General features: G+C 37.5%; 1 protein-coding gene across 21 annotated transcripts in view; it reads left to right on the forward strand.

Moving 5' to 3' along the window:
- MTA3 (metastasis associated 1 family member 3) overlaps positions 1–27,001 on the forward strand; it is a 696,451-nt gene that overhangs the window by 100,644 nt on the left and 568,806 nt on the right. For 17 of the 21 annotated variants that reach the window (XR_002436305.1, XR_002436306.1, XR_002436307.1 and 14 more), the window contains exons 18-19: positions 1,980–2,134; positions 6,395–6,422. Coding sequence is in view for 5 of the 21 variants with exons in the window: in XM_021389468.1 (XP_021245143.1) it covers positions 1,980–2,134; positions 6,395–6,422 (183 nt within the window). In the remaining 16 variants the exon portion in view is untranslated. Of the gene's footprint in view, positions 1–1,979; positions 2,135–6,394; positions 6,423–18,221; positions 20,278–27,001 lie in introns of those variants that run through there. The other 4 variants (XM_021389466.1, XM_021389471.1, XM_021389470.1 and 1 more) reach the window with 2 other exon arrangements.

The raw sequence follows: 27,001 nt of genomic DNA on the forward strand, positions 1-27,001 counted from the left end.
GTGACATATTAGAAAGGGAATGATACTAACCAGTACATTTGAGAACGTAAACGTGTTTCTGGCTGGGGAAGCAAAACAAAAAATTGCTCTTTAATCTGTTGAATGGTCCACTGTAGTGTGTGGCACTGCCCACTGCCAGGTAAAAATAATCACTTTGAATATACTGTGAAATCTGTACATCTGGGCTGTATGACTGCGTTTTCTATGCACGAATTGTTGCTCACTTTTTGAGCAGTATCCATCTTGTGCACTAAGACATCATCAGTTAAATACCTTTTGAATTTTTAATTTAATCTAAACTATGTATTTTGTCCTGAATTTATTGTAAGTAACAGCTGAATTACTTCTAGCAGCATATCCCTTGCTTGTTTCTCCCCACCAAAAACCAACACAAAAAATGTGAAAACCAAACTGCAGTCTAGACAGTGAATGAAAATCTGGAAAAATTTAGGCAAATATTTAGAGGGCCTGCAAAGGAAGATTTGTAGCCCTATGTGCAACTGCAACTAAATTCACCATAAACCTTCTTTGTCTCTAAGGCAAAGGTAAATAATTTAGCTTAAAGAAAGAGTTATCTGTGACTCACTCAGATTGTTCTTTTCGTTGTTTTTGTTGCATCACATCTAAGAAAACATAGAGAAGATTGTTCAGTTAGTGACACTAAAGAAAAGAATGCTGAAATTTATCCTCAAATGAATAAAATTTGTCCTGCTGGAGGGAGTAAGTGGTCTGGATTGGGGTTTGTTGAAAATCATGGCATAATGGGAATGAAATACATTAAATGCAAATGTAATATTTGGCTGTTACGTTTTTGTGGCATGATTTAAGAGATCAGCTCCATGTTGCATTCTGCCAGCCTTTGTACATGTTACTGGCCCCTTCCTTACTCAAGGACTGTGGACTTTCTCCCTCTCATTAGAGGCTGCTCCCATGAATGTGCAGAATTGGGCATGTTTTATGAATATTACAAAAATACTATCAGTAATGAGGAATACTTGGATTATATCAGCAATAAATAATATTTCTTCCTAAGAGAACATGATGCTGAATCCATGTGAGATAAAATAAGTACGACTTTCAAATTTGTATGTCTTCTAACTTGTCTATTTTTATCAAATAGTGCAATTACCTAATCCTGCTGACAACTGGTCGTGCAGCAAACAAGCCTCTAAATTCAAGAATTCATGTGTTCATCATGGAATTTTCCTCCAAAATGTTTCTTACAGACTGTACAGAGAACACTTGCACTCTCAACTTGCATGTATATTGGAAGTCAGCTTTTCTCATTAGATGTGAACACCTGCTGTCTCTAAATCTTGCTACGCTATTAGTCCAACTAAACATGTAGTGATGAATCAATGTACCATTTTATGTTTATTGTTATCTGTGTTAAAATGATGGTAGAATTGTTGCAGTCAGCTGTAGAATATGTATAGTAACTGGTGAATCAACTTAAGAACCGTGGCCGCTACGAGGATGATGTAAAACTTTTTTACAGCAGTACCAGGCCTCTTGTCCTGTACAGTGATTTTTATTTAAAAGAAAGCCAGATACAGTAAGGATCTATGGAGTGAGAAATGTGGATTTTTTTAATAGGATTAATGCAATATTTGGATCAAAAAACATATAATTGGTTGGGATACTAGGTTTTGATCAGAAGATATGGATTTGCTCCCAAAGTGAACAGGTTTCTGTTGCAGACCTGCTTAGCTCATGACATTGATTCGTGCTTCACTTCTCTTCTAATGAGTGGCATTAGCAATAGTTAATTTAGGTTTTAAAGAACTTTCATTTCTGTGGCTAAAACATATCAGTGTGCACAGATGATCAGAAGTTGTTATCTGGTTGGTAGGTATTTGTTAAAGAAGAGTTAGCTGTTTTTTGAGAATGACAGTGCGTGCAGACTGCCCTTTACAGCAGAATCAGTCTATGCTTGTTCTCAGGCAAATATCTTTCCCATTTTTCTGTTATGATTTCAGCATGCTGCTCCCCGTGTTCATATAACTAATGGTAAGGCCTTGCAAGCCAGTGCGAGTGCCATTAAGACAAGCGCCATTCCAGTGATCAAGAGGCAGAGACAAAATTGGCTTGATGCTTCAGATGATGGTTTCTTTATAGCCACTGAAGAGACCAGGTAAGAGAAATCAAAGCAGGGTATGAGGCTTCACTGCATACATGTTATTGATTAACTATTTGGGTAACAGAGTTTGTCATTATTATTTGAGGTTGTGTTACAGTGAAGAGCCATGCTGCATCAAAATGTACACCCAATTTTGCATCTCTTGCATATTAACATTATCAGTATTTCACTTACTCAGTCTTATACTTTGTGTGGTAGAGGTTAGAATTTTTTAATTATTACTAATTGCAGTTCAAATACAATGAAGTTTAAGGCACTTCGGATCATTCAGGAAAGTGCATGTGTATCCACAATGGAGGCTACAATAAAATTTTAAGAACTAGAAAAATATATATCACAGAAGAGAGAAATATATAGCTGTCAGCATGTTTTCTGGGATATTAATTGATTTCCAACTAAGATAATAATCTGCTTCAGTCTATCCTTTCCAAAATTAATTGGTAAAATTTAATTAACTTTTACTTTTCCCAGAAGAGTTTAATATCACAGAAGGGTTGCTTGTGAAGGCTTCTCTATTCATTTTTTCTCTGTGAAGATCTGTCTGTTCCAAGTTTTAAATTCAAACTAAGACAAGAATTTAGTCTTATTTTTTAAGCTCTTTAAAGTTTTCCTTAGCTTTAAAGCAAGGGGATTATTAGAGCAAGTAACATCAGACTGATCTTCATTTATGTGATTATTTTACAGGCCTAGATAGGCCGTCAAACAAAGAAAAATGTCAATAATAAAATAAGAGTAGGGAAAGAATATATGTAAATATAGATCTAACCAAGAAAAATATGCATACTTAATTCAGATTATGGTAGATACTCATATGTGATTATTTGGTTGTTATTTCAAGATCATTTAAACATGGTACTTCATTTTTCTTTTGCATGAGAGGTTCAGCAATTCAGAGATGATAGTGGGAGAATGATAAGCCCTTAGGCTTCTGATGTCTACCTCAGTGATAAAATTCGGTATTTTAAAAGTTGTTTGATAGTGGCTATACAAGCTCAGCAGTATCAGTCAAGTCCCTAGTGATTATATCGCCAAAATGTGACAGGTAACCTAAGCCACTGGTTTAGAAATTTTAGATGTTTTTTTTTACCATTTATCATAGAGAGGTGCCTGTCAAAGAATGAGATGAGTCCTACACTGACAGTAGCTGTCTCTATTCACTGATCTCAGGGATAGCCCAGACAGCTAGCTTAGGTGTTTAAATTCTAAGTGATTGAAGTATGATTATATGAATCTTGCCTTTGCAAAACACTCATCTGGGATAGCTATGTCTGCTCCTGATGTTACAAATCTCCCTCTCCATCTCCATGGTTGCAGAGGCCATTCCCTGCCAGGGCTGAGGTGGAAGAGCGAGGCAGAACTTGCACCATCTCCACCTCTGGGGATGGTGATGGGTAAACAGGAGTTTAGATGTCATGACTCTGTCTGCTGCTCTTCTTTACTTTTTTAAATGATTTGAATAACATTTGAAAGGCCATTATATGGGGAGCATAGGGGAATATGACCTCAATGATTGTTCTTCAAAAATATTAGTGTCTAAAAGTGACGAGCTGCATCACTAAAGAAGTGGAGCAGTCAGTGCTTAAGAACTTGCATTTGTTGAGCCATCCCTTGACAGTTTTTCCCAGTCTGATAAGAGCTAATGCTGTAGGTCTAGCACAACTACACAGACAATCATCTTCCTTCTGTGATATCAACACACAAGGAGTAATAGTGCCTTTTTCACAACAAGTGCAACATTCATAACTGCAATTAGTGTCAGACAGCAACTTTTATCCCTTGAAACTCCATTTCATATGAGATCTGTTCCTTCTCTCTCGCAGGTCTTTTCCTTTTTTTTTTTTTTTTTTTTGTTCTTTTTCCCTATCTCATCTCAGTTGGCTCACTCCCTAACTCCAGGGATGTTTTCTTCTTTCTAACTTTTTCCTTTGAGTTTTAGATTCCCTTCACCCTTATTTTAAGATTATTTGGAAGCGATGGTGTAGCTCATTCTCCTCTTGGCTTTCACTTGCCTCTGGCCCTTGTAACTTGAAGTGGAAAGCCCTACCTGGTCTTGCTGCTAATACTGTACTGATGCTCCAGGCAGTTATTAAATATTCTGCTCCTTGGGAGAGAAGAAATAGGCATTAGTCCCTGACAGTTGACCTGTCTTGTGATAGGAGTTCACACAGTTGAGCATGGCCATGACATAGTTGAATGCAACACGACTGCAATGGGAAAAGATGTCTTATGTAGGGAGGAGATGGCTGTGAAAGCAAAACACGATTTATCCAGTCCTGCCATAGGATGAAAAATGAAAATACTTCAGTTGCCAGTTTGCAGCCATTAAATATGTGCTGAATACTGAGCTCAGAAAAAAATCATCACATTTGAGTCAAGATACCAACTTGTTTTTTAAGGCACATGTTTCCCTATTGTTCTGCATCAGGGTCCTGTCTGTTTAATCCTGTGTATTTGTTAAAAACGTATGTAAGAAAGACATATGCTAAATACAGCCTGCAAAAGAAAAACAATTTTTCAGTATAATATTTGGATTGGTATTGTCATAGCAGTTTTCATTTCTGTCCAAAAACATTTTTGCTTGTGCAGTGAATTAAGGTTTAAGATGCTAATTTCTATAAAATCTCGAGTGGAGAGTCATGATTTTCTCAGACATTTAGCTAAAAAATTATACCACAATAATGTAATCCTTTTGCTGCTAAACTTAATGAGGTGCCAGTCTATTTCATTCTAACCAAGCCAAAGATGTATAACATAAGCATTCAAAATGTTATTGTCTTTCAGTAGGTAAGATGAGTATATGTTTTTATGCCTATACTTTATGTTAAATGATATTTTTAAGAAATTATATCATCCTTCCCACTTCTGAATTTATACTCCAATCATATTTCTATAAAGTTCAATACTGTATGTCAAATTGTTCAGATTCCAGGGTACTTGTAGTGATGGATGAGTAGGGCTCTAAGTATTCAGAGCATGGAAAGTAATTACAGAAATTACTTTCTATGTAGAAATTACAGCTAGTCTAATTTTTCCAAGGCAATCCTTGGAATTATCCTAGAATTTTAAGACCGTGACCTGAATGCCTATTAGCATGTCAAGTGAATTTTCCCCAAAAATATATAAATCTCCAGTCCTGCTATTCATCAGTGGTGACAGGCTGCACTCTCCGTTCAGAATCCTTTCTGACACCTGTGTGAGTTCAGCTTACTTGGGATTTCAACATCTGTGTTCAGTCACAGGATCAAAGCAGGAATTAATCTAGGCAAAAAGTAGATGACAGTTCAAGAGCACTTACCATAAAGTTGCATCATAAAATTATTTTGCCCTTTAATGAATCTCATATTTTCATACTTTTCTTTATTCATTCACTTTCCAAATGAGAAAGAAATTCTCATTTCCTACTCTAAAATAACTTGCTCAAGATTTTATTCTAAAGTGTAAATCTATTTACACAGTTCACTGAAAAATCACTGTTTAAAGAGCCTTACATTCATCACTACCCACCAAGGGAGTCTACTTATTTCCTTTTAATATACTTAGATATTAGCTGTTGGGATTGTCCTACCACCATGTGTATAATTGAGGATCAGCCAATAGTCTCATAACTATAAAAGAATTTTATTCAGAACATTGTATTAAATCACCTTTTCTGTAAAGAAGCTTTTTGGATTTTATTCCCATTTTGTTGACTGGCTGTACTGTGGATTCTATTGTAGGCTCTGTTGGAGTTTAATGCAAAAAATGGCTACATTGTGTAAAATTAAATTCTATGTACTGAATTACCATTCTGGGACTTACATAATAAATGGGGGGAAAAAAGGAAAATTCTTATTGTGGTCTAGAGAAACTTAATAAAAATGTAATATATCATCTTAATATCTGTTGAGTTATATAAGACATAATCTGTGAATAAAACTAGTAATCCAAATAGCTGCTGGATGTCAAGGAAAATGTATCTGTAGATTGTAAATTTTCTTACCAGTTCTAGGTATGCAACATGCATACTGTTCCTATACATATGCTCTGCCCATAACAGAACATGTGTGTGTGCTGTTTATCATATTTGTATAGGGACAGCTAAAACATTGTGTGAAAAATGGAATTCTTTTCAGCATTTGCATTATAAGAAATGTCTGGAAAGATTTGGCTGAAAGGGTTATAGCAGCAGATTCCATATGCTTTCCCTTCATGGGCCAAAAAGCATATTTGCATATAGAACTACAGTTGAATGACTCAATGCTTGTTTCCTTTCAGCGCTGAAGCAGTTAGAAACCTTCTCACGGTAAGTGCAACTCCATTGGGAATGAGTTAACTGCAACTGTTAAAATTAGAATATGATCTTTAGCTGTTACCAGCAGACATTGCTTCCTTTCTGCTGATAAAATGATTTGAGAGGCATTCCCGTGGCCGCATTATAGAGGCAATTTTCATATTCTTCACATCGTGTTCTTCCTCTAGAACAAAAAAGCTTCCCTTGCTTTGTTGAGGTAGTATGTAAGGATATCACAGTGTTTGTGATAATTACCTGATATCACTCGTTTTTATTTATGCATGTCTCATAACACACACAAAAGCTTAAAGCTAAAGTTGCATGTTGAAAAAGAAGAGAATGTGGTGCTCACAAACTAAATTCAGCAAAATGTTATGTCTTGCTTTTGCCATCCGTGGCCTGATTCTTTTGCAGAGGTGGGGAAGGCTAATTCTGGTGCTCTGGCATAGCGCTCAATGCACTGTGGTTCTATCAGTGTAAACCCTAAACTCAAGTGAGCCAAACCCTTATTATATTACAAGTTGCTAGTAACTTGCCATTGTCCCGTCTCCTTCCAGAGTGGGTTTTAATATCAGGCATTGCCTTGAAGTTAACAGTTATAGTATGTTGCTGGGAGAAAAGGGGTGAGTGGAGGAGTAAATCTCCTGTGTCTTGATTCTTTATTAAAGAAGATACATGCAGGTCTGGTTCAAAGTCAGGATTCCACTATTTACTCTGTTCCTTCTTCCTCTTCACACTTGCAGTTTCTGATCACAGAAATGCTCATAGACATGTGTATACTTTTTTCTTAGTTGTCCTCCAATATGCATAGAAAGTTGTGCACCAAAAAAGTAGTTTTAATGTTCACTCAGGGATGGCCTCTGCTTTTCATAAAGTTGAGGCAATTTGATTTGAATTGGGATTCTGGATTTAAACTTCACCACGGTTGTTGGAACATAGAGCACAGTGCCATTTCATTTCTTACCTGCATGGAACTGCGGCCATGAAATTTCCATGCTGTATCTGACTGCACGGAGATGCTTGGCTGCACACTTGGGGAATCAGCTGCAAGTCTAACAATGCTATGCACCAGCTGCAAACCTGTAATCAGAAAATAAATAACTATCAACCTCTAAGGATGCATTTTTCTGGTTCCTTTACTTCTGCTGCGCTATATCATTGTCATACATCTTGAAAACCAGGGATTATAGAATTAGATTATCTCTTTCAGGATTATGTCTAATCCCTGTTGATAGGATTGCAAATATTGATTGGATGCATTTGAGTACAGGTGAGCTCGCAATCATTTCTAGTACAATACTGCAGATGGGGAGTCTGGGGAGGAATTGTCCCTGCTCCAAGTAGAGGTCCTACTTGGCTAGGTACTGTTCAGAGCCATTGTATTTTGTCACTTTCATCAGAGCAAAAATCTAAGAATAATAATAGTTAATTAATAGTCTAAGAATTTCAGTGAGCTGCCATTTTGACCTTATTTAGTGTAGAACATTGGTGAATGCTATGTATTGTTGATGCCTTATAAGTGATAGTTCTCCCTTGAGCTCTAGCTGAGGTGCTGTGATGCAGAATCCCAATTAGTAATACAGAAACTGGGTCATAATCTCTCCCTTTCTTTCTCTGAGCAGTTTTCATGGATCTACAGATACTTTCTTTCACTATTCATCTAAAAGTGCTTTTCCTCTGGCTCACTTTATGATACCTTCTGGATCAAAGTAATATTACTGTAATAATGCTGAAGTTTATTTGTTTTTAAGAGCAGAATTTTTCCATGAAACTAAAATCAGCATCATTTGAAGAATGAGAAGATGTTTTTTAACATGTAAAAGGAATAATAAATAGTTATCTACACAGAAAATGAAACCAGAACTGCAGTGTTTCACCTATTGTCTCATTTAAGGATCAGTTCTGTGTATCTTATTGTCTCATTTAAGGATCAGTTCTGTGTATCTTATGCCATTCTTGATTGATGATAGGTTGAAGAGCATATGCTGTGAAGAATTTTGCTTTGTTAGCCTTCAGAACAAATTAAATACAATCATGTTGGCTTGGAGCTTTGTTTAAGATAAAGTTTCAGTGACACCTTAGTAAGCTACTCACCTTGTTTAAAGCTATGAGCTAAGAGAATGATGTTGGCACTCTTACACAGAACATGAGAAAACTCACAGGCTTCCCTGAGACCTCAACTCTGTATCTCCAAGCCTTTAGATGCCCAACTCCTCATAGCAAAATTCATAAGCTGAATAAATACTTTGTTGGAGATTTGAGGGTAATTCTGTACAGATCTGCTCTCCATCTGAAGAATCAAATGAAGACTACTTTATTCTTCCACAGAGCTGTTGTACACAGAGCAGGTCGGAAGGAATCTCCTTTCAAATACTTTTTACCTTTATTAGTAATGAAGTCTCACGGAAATGCCATCCACAGGAGTCCGGAAGCTGCTGACTGAGACTGGGCAATTTGTTAGTTTCAGAGGTATCTCCACTGATTAGAAGGTGAAAATTAATTAGTCCACAGCTTCAGTGATGACAGCAGGGAGACAGGGGGCTATGAACAGATGGTTGTAAATGACCTAGTTACTGCTGCCTGAAAAGTCACGCAGTTGGATCTTGTAAAATGATCTTGCACAATTCTACCCTGTTGTGAGCAGAAATTCACATATGCAGCCTCTCTATGGTGGCTTAGATACCAAAACATATTTTTGCAATTGCATTTTAGGTAGGAGCTTAAATGTGGTTAATTCACATGACTCAGCTAAAGAGCAGTGACACATTTAGAAGTGTTACTCAACCACTTGCACCCATCCTCTGTTCATTTTGACAAGAGTAATTTCACATTCAGACAGAAGGCACAGAAGTAACCAGAGGATTTTACATTTAGGAAGAGAAATACAATTCCTGAAACAAGACTTTTTGCAAAATTTTATTTTCCTGGGAAACCTGGGGGAAAAGGAGCTGAAATAAAACACAGGGATAGCATTAATGATTGTCTTAAGCACAGGTGTTGGTGGAAAAGCTCCTGTAAGATTACTTAACTTTTCCAGGAACCTCATTCATTTTATTAGACCTTCTAATCCTGGTTCATTAAAGCTCCTAAATGCATGCCTGGCTCCCACTGAGTGCAGCCAGGGAGCTTGAGTGCGTCAAACAGTAACACACCTTATGTTAAATTAGGATGTCACGCAATTTTTTTCACCTGTTTTCTTACAGTTCTTCACAAACTTTGAATTTCTCAAAGTACTGTTGGCCATTTCAAAAGGTTTTCCTTCAGAAGCTGTCTTTTGTGTTTGTGCAGTAGATTTGATGTAGCTGAACCCAATCCTCTTTACAGGATGTTTTAACTGAAGGTCTTAGGGCTTACTTTTTGTTAGCTTGCTGCTCAGCTTTTTCCTAAATCCACATCCCCAGTGGGAATGTGTCACCATGTAATACTTGGCCTTATTCTACTGTGGGGCTTAAAACCTATTATTTGATTTTGAACAAGCATTTTTTTTTCTATAAGGAAACATCTTTGTATGTGAAGCCAGTTTCCATTTTAAAGGCACTTTAATAAAGCTTTGGGAAACATATAAAAAACTGATGAAAATGCTAGCTTGTCAGACCAGCATAGTCTTCCACATATTTCAGTATCAAAGAAAAGACAAGATTGATTATGCAGATTTTATCTATAGCAGTGCTCGAGTAACACTAGTTCAGGAGTAAAAGCAGCTTTCCCTCTCAATTCCTATGCCTGAACCACAGAGCTTTATCACATTAGTTCTCTGCTATTGATGGCTGTAATTCTTAAATGCTGCTGCTAAATTTCAGTCTTCAAAGATTTTTTTTTTTACTGATAGAAGATTTAATTCTGGTGTAGTCTATATTTTAGTGTATACATTCAATCATTTATTATTTGTTATGCTCTTCTGAGTACTTTAACTCCATATGATCTGTAAAATGCATGATTCTGTAGCATTAATGTAAATAAGGCTGTGAAGAAGCAAATGTTGGTGTCTTTGTGAAAAAGCTTGCAAAAGTAACTACACGGGGATTTTAAATGTAAAATACTGAAGAGAACCTAATGACTGTGAAAGACAGTCACAGAGATAACTGTCAGTTCTTGTCAGACATTTAAGGAGACAAGATGGGTGGTTGATTTCATTACTTGTGCTATGAATAGAGGTTAAAATAGTTACTTGACCAAATACAATAGAAATATTGTGCAAGTGGTAAAAGCTTAGATCTGTGCTTCACAATTTCTGTTGCACCAGACAAGGCATTTAACGTCTGAGCAGCTCCAGCTTTTAGTCTGTAAATCTGAATAATATTAATATACAACTACTCTCGAGGATGTTCTGTACTTTTAATTAAACCGACCAACAAACATTGTGCAATACTGACAGGAGAACTGTTGGCTATAAGACTGGAGAGCAGAATGAAATCTTCTGAGTGCAGTCAGAAAATGAACTAGAGTAGACCCTTGCTACTATGAATATTAAATAAAAATTCTGATCTTAAATGAGAATTGCCTTAAAAATTAGCATATTAAATCATTTTGTGGCAAAGCTTTCCTCTACCAAGGAAAGAGGTGGTTGTTGTGAAGCTGGCCCCTTGGGGATGGATTTTTAAGGTAAATTTTGGTATCCCTTCTGGTATGAAGGATTAATTCTGATTTTCTTCCTTTGCTTAATAGCAAGTAGTGCCAAGAAGCTCATCCAAACATATGCTATCAGTACATGTATTATTCCAGGAAAAGTATATGCATTATTGATAAAGAGAAAACACTGCCATTTTTTTTCAGCCTCAGGTAATATTATAAGATGTAATACTGTAAACGTAGTGTTCAGGCCAAAAACCTCAGATGAAGTAATCAAACAAAGTAAGAAAAGAAACAAACAAAAAGGATAATAAAACGTCATAGAAACTCTTCTCCTAATAAATAAAATACTAAAGTAGTTATGACAGTGTTTGAAAGTATCCAAAGTATTAAAAGTGGAAAAGACAACAGAATGCAAGATTTTTTTCTATGAAGCATATCATAAAAAAATATTTTTCATGTTCTTCAATTTCTGTCTTCACTTTTTTCTTAAAAAAAAATAATTTGCTTTAAAGCTATTAAATTGTGAGCTTACCTCTTTCTTTGGGAATGATGCTGCTAGACCATGTGTCACCGGAACATCTGACCAGTCGATATCTAACTTAAGAGACAAACCATCCAAGTCAAACATCATCACAGAATTGAAATCAACCAAAAACATCTTTCTGAATCTATATCAAAATGCTGAGACTAGTCAAGTAGGGTTTTCTGCCATCTATCGCTAAGGAAGTGGCGCGTAATGTTTGTAGCCCAAGGCCAGAACTCAGATGCTATATGTTCTTAACCCCTTCTTAAAGATAAAAAACTGTCTTCTGGAATATCACAGGAATCATGAATTACTATGCAAGATTTTCGGGAAGGAGGTGAAAGAAATTCTGAGTTTACTCTGCCAGCTCTGATACATTTTCTCTCTATTTTTTTGTCAAAGAAAAAATGTATGCTGTCATGTGGGTTATATTTTCATCTAATAGTGGGTTATATTTAATATACAGAGTGACTATTCTTCTTAAAAATGCTAGATGGTGATGACAATTTCTATTGGCGAAGTATGAAATTCTGTAGTGTGGGAATTCACCCACATCCTGTAGGGGAAGAATAAAGGACTTGCTTTGAGATCTTCAGGCTTTTGTGACTATAGAAGACTTTCTGGCTCCTGGGTTCACAGGGTGCCGACATACTGACAAATGTGCAGTGATCTTGTGAGTACATTGACAGGGAAGGGGAGGTTAAGCAACTCTTTCTTTAATAGAACAAATTCACGCCTTAAGATGTCTGAACTCAGTGTTAACTAAGGAGAGGCTAATTAATTTCAAATAAGGTTCAAAGCAGCTGTCCCATAGCTCAGGTTACAGGTCTGTTGAAGCCTGAGCCATTGTTTTGTTAAGATGTATCAATAATTTACGTTTTACCCATTCCGTTGATCTAATTTGCTAGGACCATTCCCTCTACTAAGGTGGGCACTGTGTATGAATGCCATGACTCCATCAGCCGACCTTTCTCCCTTCTTTGAGGGAAACTGAGGAACATGGCCCTGTGCATGCTTCTCCAATAGGCACTGCTTTTTGGCTTGCAACAGGGGTAATGTCACTGCTGAGTTACCCTACCTCTCAGGTGGAGTTTTGTTTACTACCTCAGCTACTTAATGCATGCTGAGACCTGTGCTGTCTGTCATTCCTATCAACTGTATTGAGGTTTCTCTTTTAAATGATGCCTACCACAAATCAGAGGGGACTGGGAAGGAGTCAGAGCCCCTCTGCTGCCAGCATTGCCAAAAAGTGAGCAAACCCATGTTGTAGTGAAACTGATGTGGTATCATTTTTGTCCTAGCCATCTGCAGTGGGTAAATTTAGTCTCTTGGTGGTAAGTACCAAGCTCACAGATGAACTGTGAGAATAATTCTATCGCTGATTGTTAAGGTTTAGTCATCGTGTGATGACTGCTTTATGACAGCATCTATTTAGAACGTTTCTTAGGGGTTAACAGATAAGTTTATCTCCATTCCAGCATTCAGCTGAAAAATTAACAGTAATGCTGAGAATAATACTTTGCACTTTTTAAATTCTTTCTCTCAGAGCACTCAAAGCCACTTTACAATATTAATGAAACGTGCCATTTTCAGAGAAAACAAAAGCATGGAAAAATCTGCTGGATGAGATGATTTTTCAGAAAGCCATGCCAGTTGTTTGCAGTAAAAGTGACATAAATAATTTCAGTAATGGGTCAGGTCCCTGTTGTTCTAGGAGATGCTCTATAAATGTACACAAAGGGGTGGTTTCTGCTCTAAGGAAGTTGGATTTTTTTGAGTCAATTTTAAACCAGCAGCAAGTAGAAAGAGACGGAAAGGCGACTTGTGCCATGCCACAACATTATCATAGGAGTCTGTACTTTAAAACACTTGACCTGGGTTTTTCCTCTCCATAATGAAAAGGCTCAAAAACACTGTTTACTGCTTTATATATTCATAGTAACTCTAAGCTGTTGCTCTGAAACACAAAATGCCCTCGATGTGATATGGTATTTGAAAATAATATATTAAGCTGCTCAGGAAGATCTGGCACCATGACTTTTAACTGGTGTGTCTGTAAATTGTTCACAGAGAACAGTTTTCTTCTGTGAATATTTATGCCGAATTGGAAGATAACCACCAGCAAGGGAAAAATGGATCCTTGCTAGGAGGAGAAAAATAAGGCAAGCTCTTAAAGCATTTATATGATGCTGAAGTGTCTACTGCAGCACTTCTTTAATCTCATAATGATTTTAGCATGCTCTGCCACCTGTATTAGTTTTATAATGTAAATAAGTGGCAAAAGTCAAGTGTTTTCTGGTAGCCTGGAACATAATAATATCATCCTAGTTTCTATAATTTTGAGGTTAGATCAAAACTTTAATAGAATATAGGTAAACTTGAGATTAAAGTGTTGACGGGGAAAAAAAAAAGCCTAGATCAGCAAGCCAAATAAATAAAATACAGCATTCCCACTCTGCATTTCCACACAGGTAGAAATGAAGGAACTGCTGTGAGTTACCAAGTCTCAGCAGATCTGTATCTGTGTCTACAAATTCATCCCAGTTAATTCTTCTTTTAGCAGACTCAGGATTGCTCACTATTTTGCCTTTCACTTAGTTTAAAAGCCTTGTTGAAATTAATGGAAAGACTGTCAGACTCCTAAAATAGTCCCCTTTCTTGTAATTTAATCCACTAAAGAGTTATAGTGTACTTCTGGATACAAGAAGCCCTCAGAGAAATATGTGGTAATTAAGACTAATACGCCTCAAGGAATCTTGGTTACTTATTAAATAGTTGTGTTTTGCTAGGTGGCCTTGAGCTTGCACTCAAAGAGCTTACATAGCACACAGTGTTTGCACTGCCCTGGAGCAACAGCAGCAACTCCATGCATCTTTGTTACTTGAAATATGGAATATGGTGAACTTTTTAAATTATTATTTTCTCCCTGCATGTCTTGCTATTAACCCTGATTGCAATTTTTGCATAAAGCATATACAAAAATGCAAAATTCTGCCTTGCTGTAGTCAGTGTTTAAAACTCCACTTTCTTTTAGGGGGGCAGTATTTTGCAAAGCTGGCAGATTTAAGTTACTGCTTGCAATTGGCAAGTCCCACTGAATAGTGAACCGCAGTCTAGATAGTTGGTGAAAGTTCAGTGTAGATTGTGCAGCTAACACATTCTCTTATGCCTGCTACCGACCTGTTCAGATTCTTTGTGCTAGCAGCAACAGCTATGTAACAATACAAGGGCTGCTCCAAAAGTAATGTCTCCTATGTTTTTCTGTTGGCCCACAATGTCAGAGGTGGATATTGGTGGTATGGCAGTAGAGGTTGAACCTTCCCACTGATATTCCATTACATTTTGTTGCTGTGTGACTGATGGCAGCAGAGGGGCACTCTGACACAATGGTGTCTGACGTGGAAATGTCTGTTCCTGAGAAATCTAGATATCACAACAGGTTATATAGGATTGCGCTTAACTTCTGTAGATGGTTAGTTCTGTAGAATTCACTTAGATCCTAAAAACGGGTTGATTCATTCAGCTTGTTTGTCTGACTATCTTGAAGCATGGCATAAAAGCCCTATTTGGCATAACTGTTATTTCTACATAGTACATTACAGTCCCTATATAGAACTTGGCAAGAGAAAATACATCTGAATAGTATGCAGTACTTACATTCATTTCCATATTTCTCTGAATAGCTGCCAGGTGCCTTATTTACCTTTATCTGCGGTTACTATCATGTGGACATAAGTAATTTGTCACCTTACATTCGCAACAGTGCATCACATCAGACATAGAAATGAGCGCAGTGGGCTTTACATACCAATCTCCTATTTGAAAGTTTGATTCATTTTCCTGCCTTTGGTCTCAGGAGGACTAGAAGTACAATGTAAAGGCTTTGAGACATTTAAAAATTAGCATTTCAAATGAAGTCTTTAACACATCATGCTTCAAGCACCAGTACAAGAATCGAAAGAAAAAGCAGGTGAAAATGGCAATTACTCTTTCCTAACAACTGCAAAGGATGTTATCACCGCTACAGATATTAAAGTCATTTACTTGCCAGCACCAAATAAAAAGCTGTACGTAATTAAAACGTATGGCTGGTATTAACTGAAAAAAGGACAGGAAATTGAACGTTAAAGGTGACTCTGCCCTTAATTTGCCGTATTGCTTGGGGAGAGAGGAGATTGTGTTGAAGTGTTCTGAGAGAGAGGCACCGACAACCTTATCTTTGAATATCCTACCTTTTGTCAGTTACCATTATAACCTGATTGCTCAAGCGTTTAAAACAAAACAACAAAAAAAAACAAACAGCCCGATGAAGGGTTGTAAAACACAATCAGTGGCTCTTTAAAAGTTTAACTGTTTTAGATGCTAAATTCTTCAGCGTAATGAGTCGGTTTCCTCTACCCTGTATATTTTTGCTATGAGAGGAACTGTTTTGAGCTTAGCTAAATGATTTTTCAAATAACAGGCTTAATGAAGTCAGTGGAAATTTCCAGCCCTCCAGTTTCATTTCTGAAAGCTAATTTCTGGAAGCATTTTCACAATCCTATTTAAATAGAACTTCTGGATTGTCTTTTCAGAACGTGTACCAGATGAGCTCTTCTGACACCTATATGGAGCTACTTTGATTTACAATAAATGAAGAGCCGACCAGTCAGTTTTGTGGTTTGCTTGATGCAATGCCAATGGCCTTCCTCTTTTTAATTCTGCCGTTCTTCATGCTAGTTGTTAAATACATCTCTTGACTTTACTATCTTTACATAACAATCATAAATCCTAATCACAAATATTTTACTGTCCTTACATTTAGTGTGAGCTGCACATTTCATTCATCACTAAGAACTTCTTGACAGTTTATGAAGTTACCATCTTATAAAGTCAGAAGGGTGAGCTATTACCTAACCATTTTATAAACTGTGGCCTTCTCATGTTTAATGAGAACATCAGTTCTTTAAATAAATGCAAAGTTCTGCAAACAAATATATTAAAAATGGATCCAGTTCTGTAGTCTTTTCGTGGAATGATCTCCATTATAATATTTGTGGGAAAAAGCTCTTGTCTATTAACGTAAATTTACAAAACCTATCTGTCTCATTATTTTAGAAATACATTCTTTTAACAGTTTCAGGTTACGTTTCTATGATCTTACCATTCTGAATGCAATTTCTTGTCAATTTATTTGATATCTCCTTAGGCTTAAATTGAGATGACCATGTAAAGTAAGTACTCAATGAATAAGTTGTGTTTCTGTGGAACTGCATGAATAGCAGAAGCTTTGGTTTTTGGGGATTCATTTCCTTTTCTTTTATAATGCTTAGTACTGAATGATGCTAAATCTTAGCTTGGTATTTGAGACTGTGAGATGCTGATGACATCCTACTTTCAAGCAGCTAAGACAAATACTTCCCTGTGCCTTTCAAAAACATAAACCAAAACAGGTATATTTTTCAGGCTCCCTTAATCTGTAAGAGCACAGTATATTCTCCTGATTTTTGGCTTATTGTTTTGTCCTCAATTAGATTCTCTTCTCTGGCTCAGTTACTTGGTTGGTAGCTTAGATTCCTGAGGAAAACTCAACCAGCAACTAAATATGTGCTTGAAAATTTAACATGCAAATAAGAGCCTTCTTAGTGCTCAGCGGAGTATATTTTAAGCTGTCCCTGTATTTTCAATTTCAGGGACCACCATTTTTCAGTTTCAGAGTTAGCAGCTCATTAAGATGAAAGGGAAAAATCACTTCTTTGGTTACTGTGTTGAAACCTTGATGCACTCTGATGCATCTCAGCGCCATGTAATTTGCAATCAGGTCAGATATTCAACTTGGAAAGTCTGAATTAGAAAACCTGGTCTCCCTAAGTAGGTAGAGGGCAGCATTCACTGTAATTCATTTCCATAAGCTCAAAATCTTTGTAATTTATAAATTGCCTAAATGAAAGCTGGGATTATGAACTTGAGTGAATTCAGAAAATAAGTAATTTTCCACCAACATGTAGTATTCTGAACTCTGCCAATGAAGATGGTTCTCAACATACACTGTACTCATCGTTTCTGTGTTTTCTGCTACTTTACTCTGTTTATGCTCAGCATTATGGTTTTGATTTGTAACAATACAGAGACAACAGAGCAGTTGGAACTTAACAAAGCTTTTTCTGTCAAATTAATTATCCTTCAATGCATAAGATTACAGTACAAACAACATGACCACCTCTAGTTAATGTTTGACTAAAATTAAAGTGAATTTACTGCACCTGAAAGGCACTAGCACAAAAAGCCCTAAGTCTCAGGCTGTTACTTGCAAAATTGATACAGTGAAAATAACCACACTGAAAATTGCTCCCAATCTATCACTTTTAAAGAAATAACACATTCATTTGCAGTCTTTCTTCTGTGATCCTTCATTCTTGTATTGAAATCATACATGATGATTCCCCATTTGAGCATTCTGTCCCAAGATTTCATATAGTTGTTATTGTCCATATATTGTCTAATACCAATTCACTTTTAACTGAGTAAGTATTAGTTACTAGTTGGAGGTAACTGTGAATCATCAGTTGAAGGCCAGGGCTCCCTCTAGTTGACTGCAAGTCTCTTTTCCAGGACCCAGCCTTCCAGCTCTGGTAAGAGTGTTTGTTATTTATCTCTTCAGCAGCCTGTTAAAGACTGTTTTATCTCTGCTGTTGTCTCTTTCTTCTTTCCCTCCTTTCCTCCTTCCCTTCATACAGAAAAATCCGTAAGAAGTTTACCAGATTGCAGCTGAAAAGAGCTTCCAGAACACCTTGTTCTCCAATTCTTGTGAAGACAAAATCTCTCATGAACAATAGGCAGGCACGGATAGAGCCAAGAACCATCACACACTGAAGATACAACAGCATCAGCAACATAATTATGTTAAAATCTTGTTTCATTGAGAACACAGATACAACAGGACCTTCCACATCTTCAGGACCTGTATGGACATTGTGGCTGGATTCTGTGTTCTGGGCAGGATCCAACAGCAGCCCTTGTTCTCCCTTGACTCTGTAAGGGCTACTTCAGGTTCGCCGTGCAGGCCTATTGATGATTGTCCTGCTATTTCCCTCACTCCTCATCGTCAGAGCTGGATGGTCAGAGAGGGACTATCCATACTGACCACAAGGAAGAAATATGGTTGCAGAGTACCCCCCCAACACAATTTTGTCTATGCCTTCTAGTGGTGTGATACAAAAATAAGCAGCTTTCAAAACAATTGCAGTGTCTTTGAAGCAGGATTTAGCCTTTAGGGGTCTGCATCTTCAGAAAGTGCTGCAGACTTTGAATGTTTGGATTTTTTAGTATTGGCTTGAGTCACTTTGGATTTGATTTTCTGATCTGCTGAGCAACCGAAGGCTGAAATGAGGAGTTGTTCAGCAGTTCTGAAACTTTGACCAAATTAGGGAGTGCCCAGAATTAGTGGCCAGTTTTCAAATGCTGACTGTGTTAACTTTGGTTTAAATCCTGGAAAGTATCGTGTGGTCATGAACATCCAGCTAGACTAATTGCATGTGTTAGGAACTGGTCTATACGTTTGCAAGCATCCACCTATTTCTTTGGGGATTTTTAGCATTTCTTGAAGTCTATTCTGAACAGTCAAAACCAGCAGAACGCCATTCCCAGGAAAACATAAGGAAATAAGAGTATTTCCTATTAGCAGTGACTCTCCACTAAATAATTACTACGTTTTTATACATATGGACAAGAAAGTTGTCTTGCTGCAGAATGCTTTGAAATTCATACTTGTAAGGCTACAGGTGGAGACTTACCACGGAGAGATGATGTGCCTTTTGTAACTGCTTGTAGGAAGCTGTCAGTCCCCCTGAAAGTGGGAATGGCAACAGAGGCAGGTCTTTTTTCTACTCAGGTACTTACAGGTGAACAATCTCTGCCCTACTTTGAGATCAAGAGGCAAGCAGTGTGCAGCACTGCTGTGTAAACCTAGCTGAGATACACTGATTATCTTAAGCAAGTTATGTCTTTCAATAGATTTTGTTTCCATATGGCTTTTAAAAGATAGTCAGATACTGAACGCATCACCATGAGCTGGGATAAGCTTCAAGATGTTTCTTCTAGTTCTTTACTAGGTAATTCTAGCAGCTTTGTATGGATGTCAGGTTATTAACCGGCTATGGATGTATGCCCAGCTCTGTCATTAGAAAGATGAAGGTGTAAGTGATATCTCATACCTCTGGGTGATTCCCCCCATTCCCCTCCCTGAAATATATACCCCCTTGCTATGTACAGTTTCAGTCTGAAAGAGCATCTGTGATACCAGCCTGTAACTAGCCATGCTGACCATGTCAGATTTTGAACTCTTGAGACAGTCATCCAGAGGCTTCCTCAAAAAAGAAAGCACATAGACCTCCCGAAGGGACTTGATGATTTTACAGAGTGATGGATCCAGGTCTTGTCCGCTGTCCTTCACCAGCAAGCAAAGGGTGAGTAAGGAGGAGAGATTTTGGCATGAAGTGCTTCTAGTCCCCTGAGCACCCTACTGAATGTCATTGATTGGGAATCAATTGGAGAAGACCTGGGATTCATCCGCTTACAGATTTTTCCAGGAGCCACCGAAGTGTGCAGCCCTAGGATTCTCTTCTATCCACGCAATCTGCTTTTTCCTCACAACAGGAGAGCTTTTCATCAGATACTGAGCAGAGACAACCCATTCTTATTAGTAAGAATTGCCTTTATTAACTACGACATATGGAAACACCTTCTGTATAATAGCTTTCTCACCCATTAAAATAAAGAAAATATGATTATTCAGCAATTTATTTGACTGAAAGTATGAAAAACATGAGCAGAAAGAGCTTTGTCTCCCTCAGGCACCACTGAAATCACACACAACAGACTCATTTTCAAAGTGTCTTTTGCTGTAAGGTGATGGATATTTTTTTTTACCCAGCCTTATTAAGCTTCTACTCAAATTATTTCTTTCAGTCAGTGTGCTACAGCGTCTAGCCAGTATTTTGTAAAATCCTTGTGTGTTTCTGCCTTTGACAAAAGTATTGGTATTTGTAACAGTCTCTTGTGAAGTCATTTTTTCTTCTTTTCCTCTGAGGAGCGAGAGATTCATAACATGACTCCCTGTTATGCAGCTTGATGCAGTTATCTTCTACATCAAGCATCCAAGGTAAGGAAGAGTCCTCCTTTGCAGCTTCGTCAGGAAGCACTGGTAGTAATGCTGTGACCCTGCCTGGCAGAATTGTGCTACAGGTTGCAATAGCCAACAGCCAACCCTTGGGGCGGGTAAGGCGGTGGAGACTGTTCACTGAAATAAATTCTGGTCCATCCTCAAACTGCTTTGCATGCAGCTGCATGGAGACCTTCCTTCCTCTAAAATGCACATGGTGCACAGAGAAACTGCACGCCGCGTATCGCACCTTTGTCTTTACCTGCTCTCTCACAACCTTACCCTTCCTGCAAGGTGTTCTCCAGGGTTGGATACAGAATTTAGCTGTGAATTTCAACAGAAAGCATCAGTGGAAGATTAGGTGAAAATGTGTTCCTGCTTGGTTTGGGCATAAAAATGTAAACTTCTGTAGAAATTGTGGCAGTTCTTTCCACAGCGTCTTGCAATTCCATGCTGTCTGTTGAGTTAAAGTTTGGTTTTTTTCCTACTGGCCTTGAGCAAAGATGCCACATTCCCGTATAAGTTATAACAGTATATCCACAATACTGTTTTTATCAAGCTTCTCAAGCTAGTTATTTTAAACCTAGCTAAGATATCTCAGTCATCAACAATGACACTGAGTATAAACATATGCCTCAGAAGCAAGGACAAGACATTCAGTTCTTACCATGGATGTGAGCAAGATAATCTAGGCAGCTTCAGCACTGTGTTTGCAACATGATTTATTTTCTTGTTAGCTAAATAAGAAAGCTATCTGAAAAACTGCCTCTCCTTTTACGACTATGGAGTTCAAAAACTGCGCAAAATATGAGCTCTTTTTGAGTCCAGAGGTCTCATATAAAGAAGAGGAAGATTGTACTGAAATTCAAAATGTCCATGTTGCCAATTTCAAGTATATAGCTATTCTGCACTCTTGAAATATTTAGGGTATATTTCAGATTATTTTTGAAGGCTACTCTTGATCAAGGAAGTTTTAGTTATGTAGGATGGAAAAATGAAGTCTGGAAATACTTGAAATACATTGGTGACATTTCAACCACGTTACATTGTTTTTTTTGTTTTGATCAAAAGCAAATATTTGTTTCTATAGTTCAAAACTTGCAGCATGGTATGAAAAAATGAGGATTGAAAATGAAATGAAGAACAAAAGAGTAGAAAAAATGAATCAGAATCTGCACTTACAAGATGTATACCTTTTATTAATCTGAAGCAAGTTTTTTTTATAAATATCATTTTAACCTAGGCACTTTCCTAATTATTAAGTTACGAATGAAATGGAATGGCTGCATAGTAGTTTCTGATATAGTCACAGCATAATATCTTACAGCCTTGTGTAGAGAACAGTTATACTCCTTCAGAAATATTATATTACAAAGTACAACATAGAGGACACAGTGTATTTGTATATGTGCACTGCTACGGTAATGGAAGTGTTAGAATCCTCTGGAAATGTCAGCAAAAATATTTTTGTTTTACATTTTTTCTTGAAGGTCTTTTATATAAACCCGTGTCTTCATAAACCAGAGTGGGTGTCAAGAGATCTGAGTTTATATAACTGCAGAGTGGAATTTTTTGGAGTAAGTCAGGACTTTTTTATTCAAATGTTGCATGTAGAGGGAGGAAGCCTAATTTTGGAATACATGGGTTTTGGATGAGAGTTTTGAGATTGTACTATGCAGTGATCAACACAGATTTGCAAAGAATGCTTCTGTTGCTCATAAAGGCTTAACAATTGTTGTTGAAATACAGTATTGAAAATTAAATAAAAAAGAGAAGCATAAAAAGCTGTCATTGTTAAGACTCTCTTCTTTAGATTGCAAATGAATTTCTCAAAGGAATGGTAAAACTGGGAGGATCAATGCTGAATATTTGAGGATGTGGAGCACCTTAGAATGAAATATATTACTGTTTGATTTGCATTAAAGTGTTTGCGTACAAGCTTTGTGACTCTTGGTCCTTTTTGCAGGAAACAAAATTTCTACACTGACACTATCTTATAGGCTATTCAGTAAACAAGAAACTGAAATCTGATGAACTTTTAAAACTGCACTAGAGTTAAAGACACAAATAGTTGTCTGGGGATAAAGAGAAAAGATCTGGAAGACAGAGACAGAGAAACATGAGGTATTGTTCATTGTATTGAAACTAGAAAAATGTCTTAGGATTGAACTGAAATCTAGGCAAAAGGACCACGTGCTAAAAGTTACAGTGTGCATTATAGTCTCCAATGCACTGACACTGGCATCTGAACTTTGCAGGTCAGTATTAGTGTTGAAAACTTACACTGTTTTTAATTTGGTAGCACCTAGAACTGGTGACTTCTATGAGAATATGGGACATAAACTGAATAGTTTTCTTTACTAAGATCCAAAATAATTTCTTCAAATATGTTGGATAGGTGTTGTTTTCTTTTTTTTTTTTTGCAGAGGCGATCCATACATTGGGATTCTATCAGGACTGCTTCTTCGTAGGTTTGTCCAAGGCAATTCTATCCGTCTCCTAATTGCCCCATCTATCCTGAAGACGTCTCTAAATTTTGTTTCAAGTGTCTGCATTAGAATGGATCATCTTTTTTGTCCTCTCCTGCCAAGAGGTCTATGCAGATTCCAAGTTCTATGGCGTTTGGGTTTATTTGAGATGATAAATCACATATATCAGTCCTGTTGAGTGAGCAACAATGGTAGTGAGGAGGAGATGATCTCTGGGTACAGTTTTATGTTGGTAAAGCTGGGAAAATTGGCATCTCTTTAACCAAGCTTAGAAGAAGCTGTACTCAAAAAGCAGGAGGTCCGAGATACTCATCAATTCCACTGGTGCCGATTTTTACAAGCCTGGCATGCCGGCTCTCGTTCATCGCTGGTGAAAATGCATAGCTAATGGTGATGACTATGTTGAAAAGTAGTGTTTTGTAGCTGAGAATTTGCTCTATCATGTGGTATTATTGTGCCCTTTGTATCTGTTGTAGTTTCCATGGAAATAAATAGGGGGCATTACTTCTGGAGAGACCTACATGCATCATCTGTTTACCTTTTAAATGTGTATTCTTTGTAAGTTAAGCAGGGGAACTTTATGAAAATGAAATCTATTTGTTACTGATATTATGGTAACATCTAGATGTCAGGGCAAAGCACTGTCTCTGACCGATAAGTTTTTGAAATAAACACTCAAATCAAAGTCCAGTTTGTGTAGCTGGAAGGCTCCTCCAGCACTAGAATTGATATTAGGTCAGTGATATTATGTGATGAGCACATTTGTTTTCAACTGGTTTGATAGAACCTTGTAAAGAACAAAAATCTCCTGCATGAAATAAATTTCAGTCTCTATTGCCTAAAGCAAGAGAACGAGAGGAAAGAATTAGAGCCAGATTTTGATGCTGCTTCTCTTCCTATCAAGTTAGAGATTCATGGCTGCAGAATCTCCTCCCAAAATCTAGTCTTCAGTGAGATGGAAAAGGATGGTGACTCCCTAATTTGTTAGCAGGGGTGGTTTCCCCCTAGTCCCTGCGTGCTAGTTTTATTATTACTTTGGAGATTTTCTGCCCCTTAATGTGAATCAATAGTTTCATTAATGTGGAGGAAGCAGCTTGCATCTCCTTTGGGCTAAACGTGGCTCTTTCTGTAATGTTTTCTGCTTAGGCACATAAAAGAACATTCCAGGTAGTAGTAGCGATAAAGGGACTTTTATTTCTGTGAAGCTAAAAAGTAAGTAAAGCATATACAAGCTTAAAATAGCATGACATAACATAATAGGTCACTGGATATAATTTTCTTTTGTTACATGGCTGTAACCATCCGTGGCTGAAGGACTGGGCCATCCTTCAAGTGGTCCTTTCTCTTCCCAGTTCTCTGTGTTTGCTTTTACTGCATTCATCAAACTGCTCCACTTGTGCCATTTCCTCAGCCTCATAGTTGCATAATGGGAGAAGGAACTGCTAAAATAATTTATTGGAGCAGATGCAATGAAAATTGAGGGATGAATGATTCCACATTTGTTTTCTTTCCTTCATTTGGCTGGGCACTTAGAATGTGTGTGATTTTTTTCTTAAAGTTTTAACTTTTCTGCAGTCATTAAAAAACAGAGACAAAGTAGACTATTTCCCCACAGAGTTTCCAGAGTTGGGAGCACTGCTTTGTACAGAGAAATGCATTGATTCAGGGGGAGAGCTATCTAGATTTCCATTGGTGTTTTAATCTCTTGTCAGACAGTGAATCTAAGCAAAGTTATGCTGAATGGGTTTGATCCTTAGAATATGCATTTAATCCCTAAGGCAGCTGTGTCCATGGTCTGCTTGCAGGAGCCTGACTCTTTTCTAGCCCTTTGTTAATCCAGCCCTAGTGCTTTTTTTTCCTAGTTGCAATAGTGAGCAAAGTATTGATTGGTCTTTCAAGGGGGCTAGACTCCATCCTGCAATCTGTACACAGTTAAGGCATAGTTAAAGAAAATCTCTTGTTCTGTGGCTAAAGCAGGCTTCTTGGCAAGGATGAAATTTGGAGCTTAAGAAATAGTTGAGACTAGCTGAGGACTCTGGAGGTGCTCCCATTCCACCGCTGCATAACCAGAATACGCACCAGCCCTCTTATTTAATGGCTTATTTGGATCCACTCCTCTTCTAAGTTCAGGCCCCCTAATCCTGCCATGCTTGCTTCCTTAAACCCTCACTTCTATCTATGACTTTTAACTTACTTTTCAGAATGATTTCAAGGAAGATTATAAATAAGAAGATGCTATAAGCACCTAGAAGTTTTTGCTCCCTCAGCCCTCCATCATTTTCAAGTTTAAGGCTGTTTTATCTTCTATTACTCTTTCCCTTACACCTTTCTTTATTTTGGTCTTTCCTTTACTGATAAAGATGAATCTGAGATGCTCAGGTCTTGCTTGAAATATGATGGTCTTCAAAATCACAAATTTGTACCTACCAGGGTGGAGGGCAATGTACCTAGATAATGTTGGCCAAAACTGGCCAAACAGAATGCTAATCCAAGACTAATGTATTAAATCTATTCAGTTCCTAGGGTGTTTGGAGCCGCTATTGTGTATTGTCTGTTCTAAAGTCAGGAGCTTGCTGCAAACTTGGGATCTCAACCTATTTGGCTTTTTATCCTTCTCTGAGGCTTAAAGGAGTTCTGCTTCAGGATTTGGCTCAAGTGTGTCTATTAAGCATGCCTTGCCAGACTCTAATTAGACCTGCTACTTGAATGCTGAGTAGCTTTCTTCTGTTTACTATTTGTGTGGATTAAATTTGATAGATTGCAGTAGAAGAATATAAATGAAGTGACTGTCTAGCTCTGGATTTTCTCCATCTTCCCTTGATGCACTCATAAGAATCAATTGCAGTTGCTTATTATTTTTAAGTAGCAGTTAATTTGAGAAAACCTGATTCATTAGCTCTTTTCATTTTGCTGATTTGATTTCAGCCTTCTGCCCATCTGGGCCAACCTACATACATGGTTCTAAAACCAGAGTGAAAACATCGCTGAAATTAAGACAGCCCAGTGAGGCGCTGTCTGTAACAGCACGCTCTGAACCTCTGTTCTTGTGGGAACAATTCTCAATAAGAGAAGTGTTATTCTGCATTCATTCTCCCATTCAAGTGTCTGTTTGTTCAAAATCTGGGAATAGCGTATGAGACCGTATAGTTGCACAGACAGAGAAATTATTTCCTGAGTAGATCAGTTATCCTCTCTGGGGATGTTCCAAAAAATCCCACTCTCACCATAGGAACCGTAGAATTAATCTCCATAGTCGCATGATGCTTCTAGAAAGGGCCTTATGGTCAGCGTCCTGTATCTGTGCAAATCCTCTTGAAGTTAATAAAGAATCCTGAATCAGGATTGTATGCTAAGCGTGTAAGCTCTTTAGGTTAGGGCTAATATCTTCCTCCAATTATTAAAAAAAAAAAAAAAAAAAGAGCTTTTAAAGATGTATAGCTTTGCAGAAGTGCCTGTGATATTCACTTAAAAAAAGAGAGAGAGATTCAGAACCTGGGAGGAGACAGAGTTGTCCTAGCCCTGGATGCAGGAGAAGGAGTCACCACAGCAGTTTTTACAGGTGCACTGTTATGTGACACGGGTAAGAAGAGGGTGCATTCCTCTGTTCTGAATCAAGGGACAGGGGAGGATGACTATCTCTTAGTGGTCTCCCTACATTTAAATCTAGGCTGATTCCTCTTCACAGCTTTTTAATTTTTTTTTCACACCATAGCAAAAAGACAGTATAATATACTGAAAGGTACTGGATGGTTCTATGTGGATGAAACATTACTTTTTTCATTATACAGAGGGAAGTTGAAACGTTATTTGTAGAGGATAAAGGTGAACTTTGCTCATGATTTTATGAACTTCTTTATTGCACAGTTCT

Source organism: Numida meleagris, chromosome 3, assembly GCF_002078875.1.
Source record: "Numida meleagris isolate 19003 breed g44 Domestic line chromosome 3, NumMel1.0, whole genome shotgun sequence".
NCBI lineage: Eukaryota > Metazoa > Chordata > Aves > Galliformes > Numididae > Numida > Numida meleagris.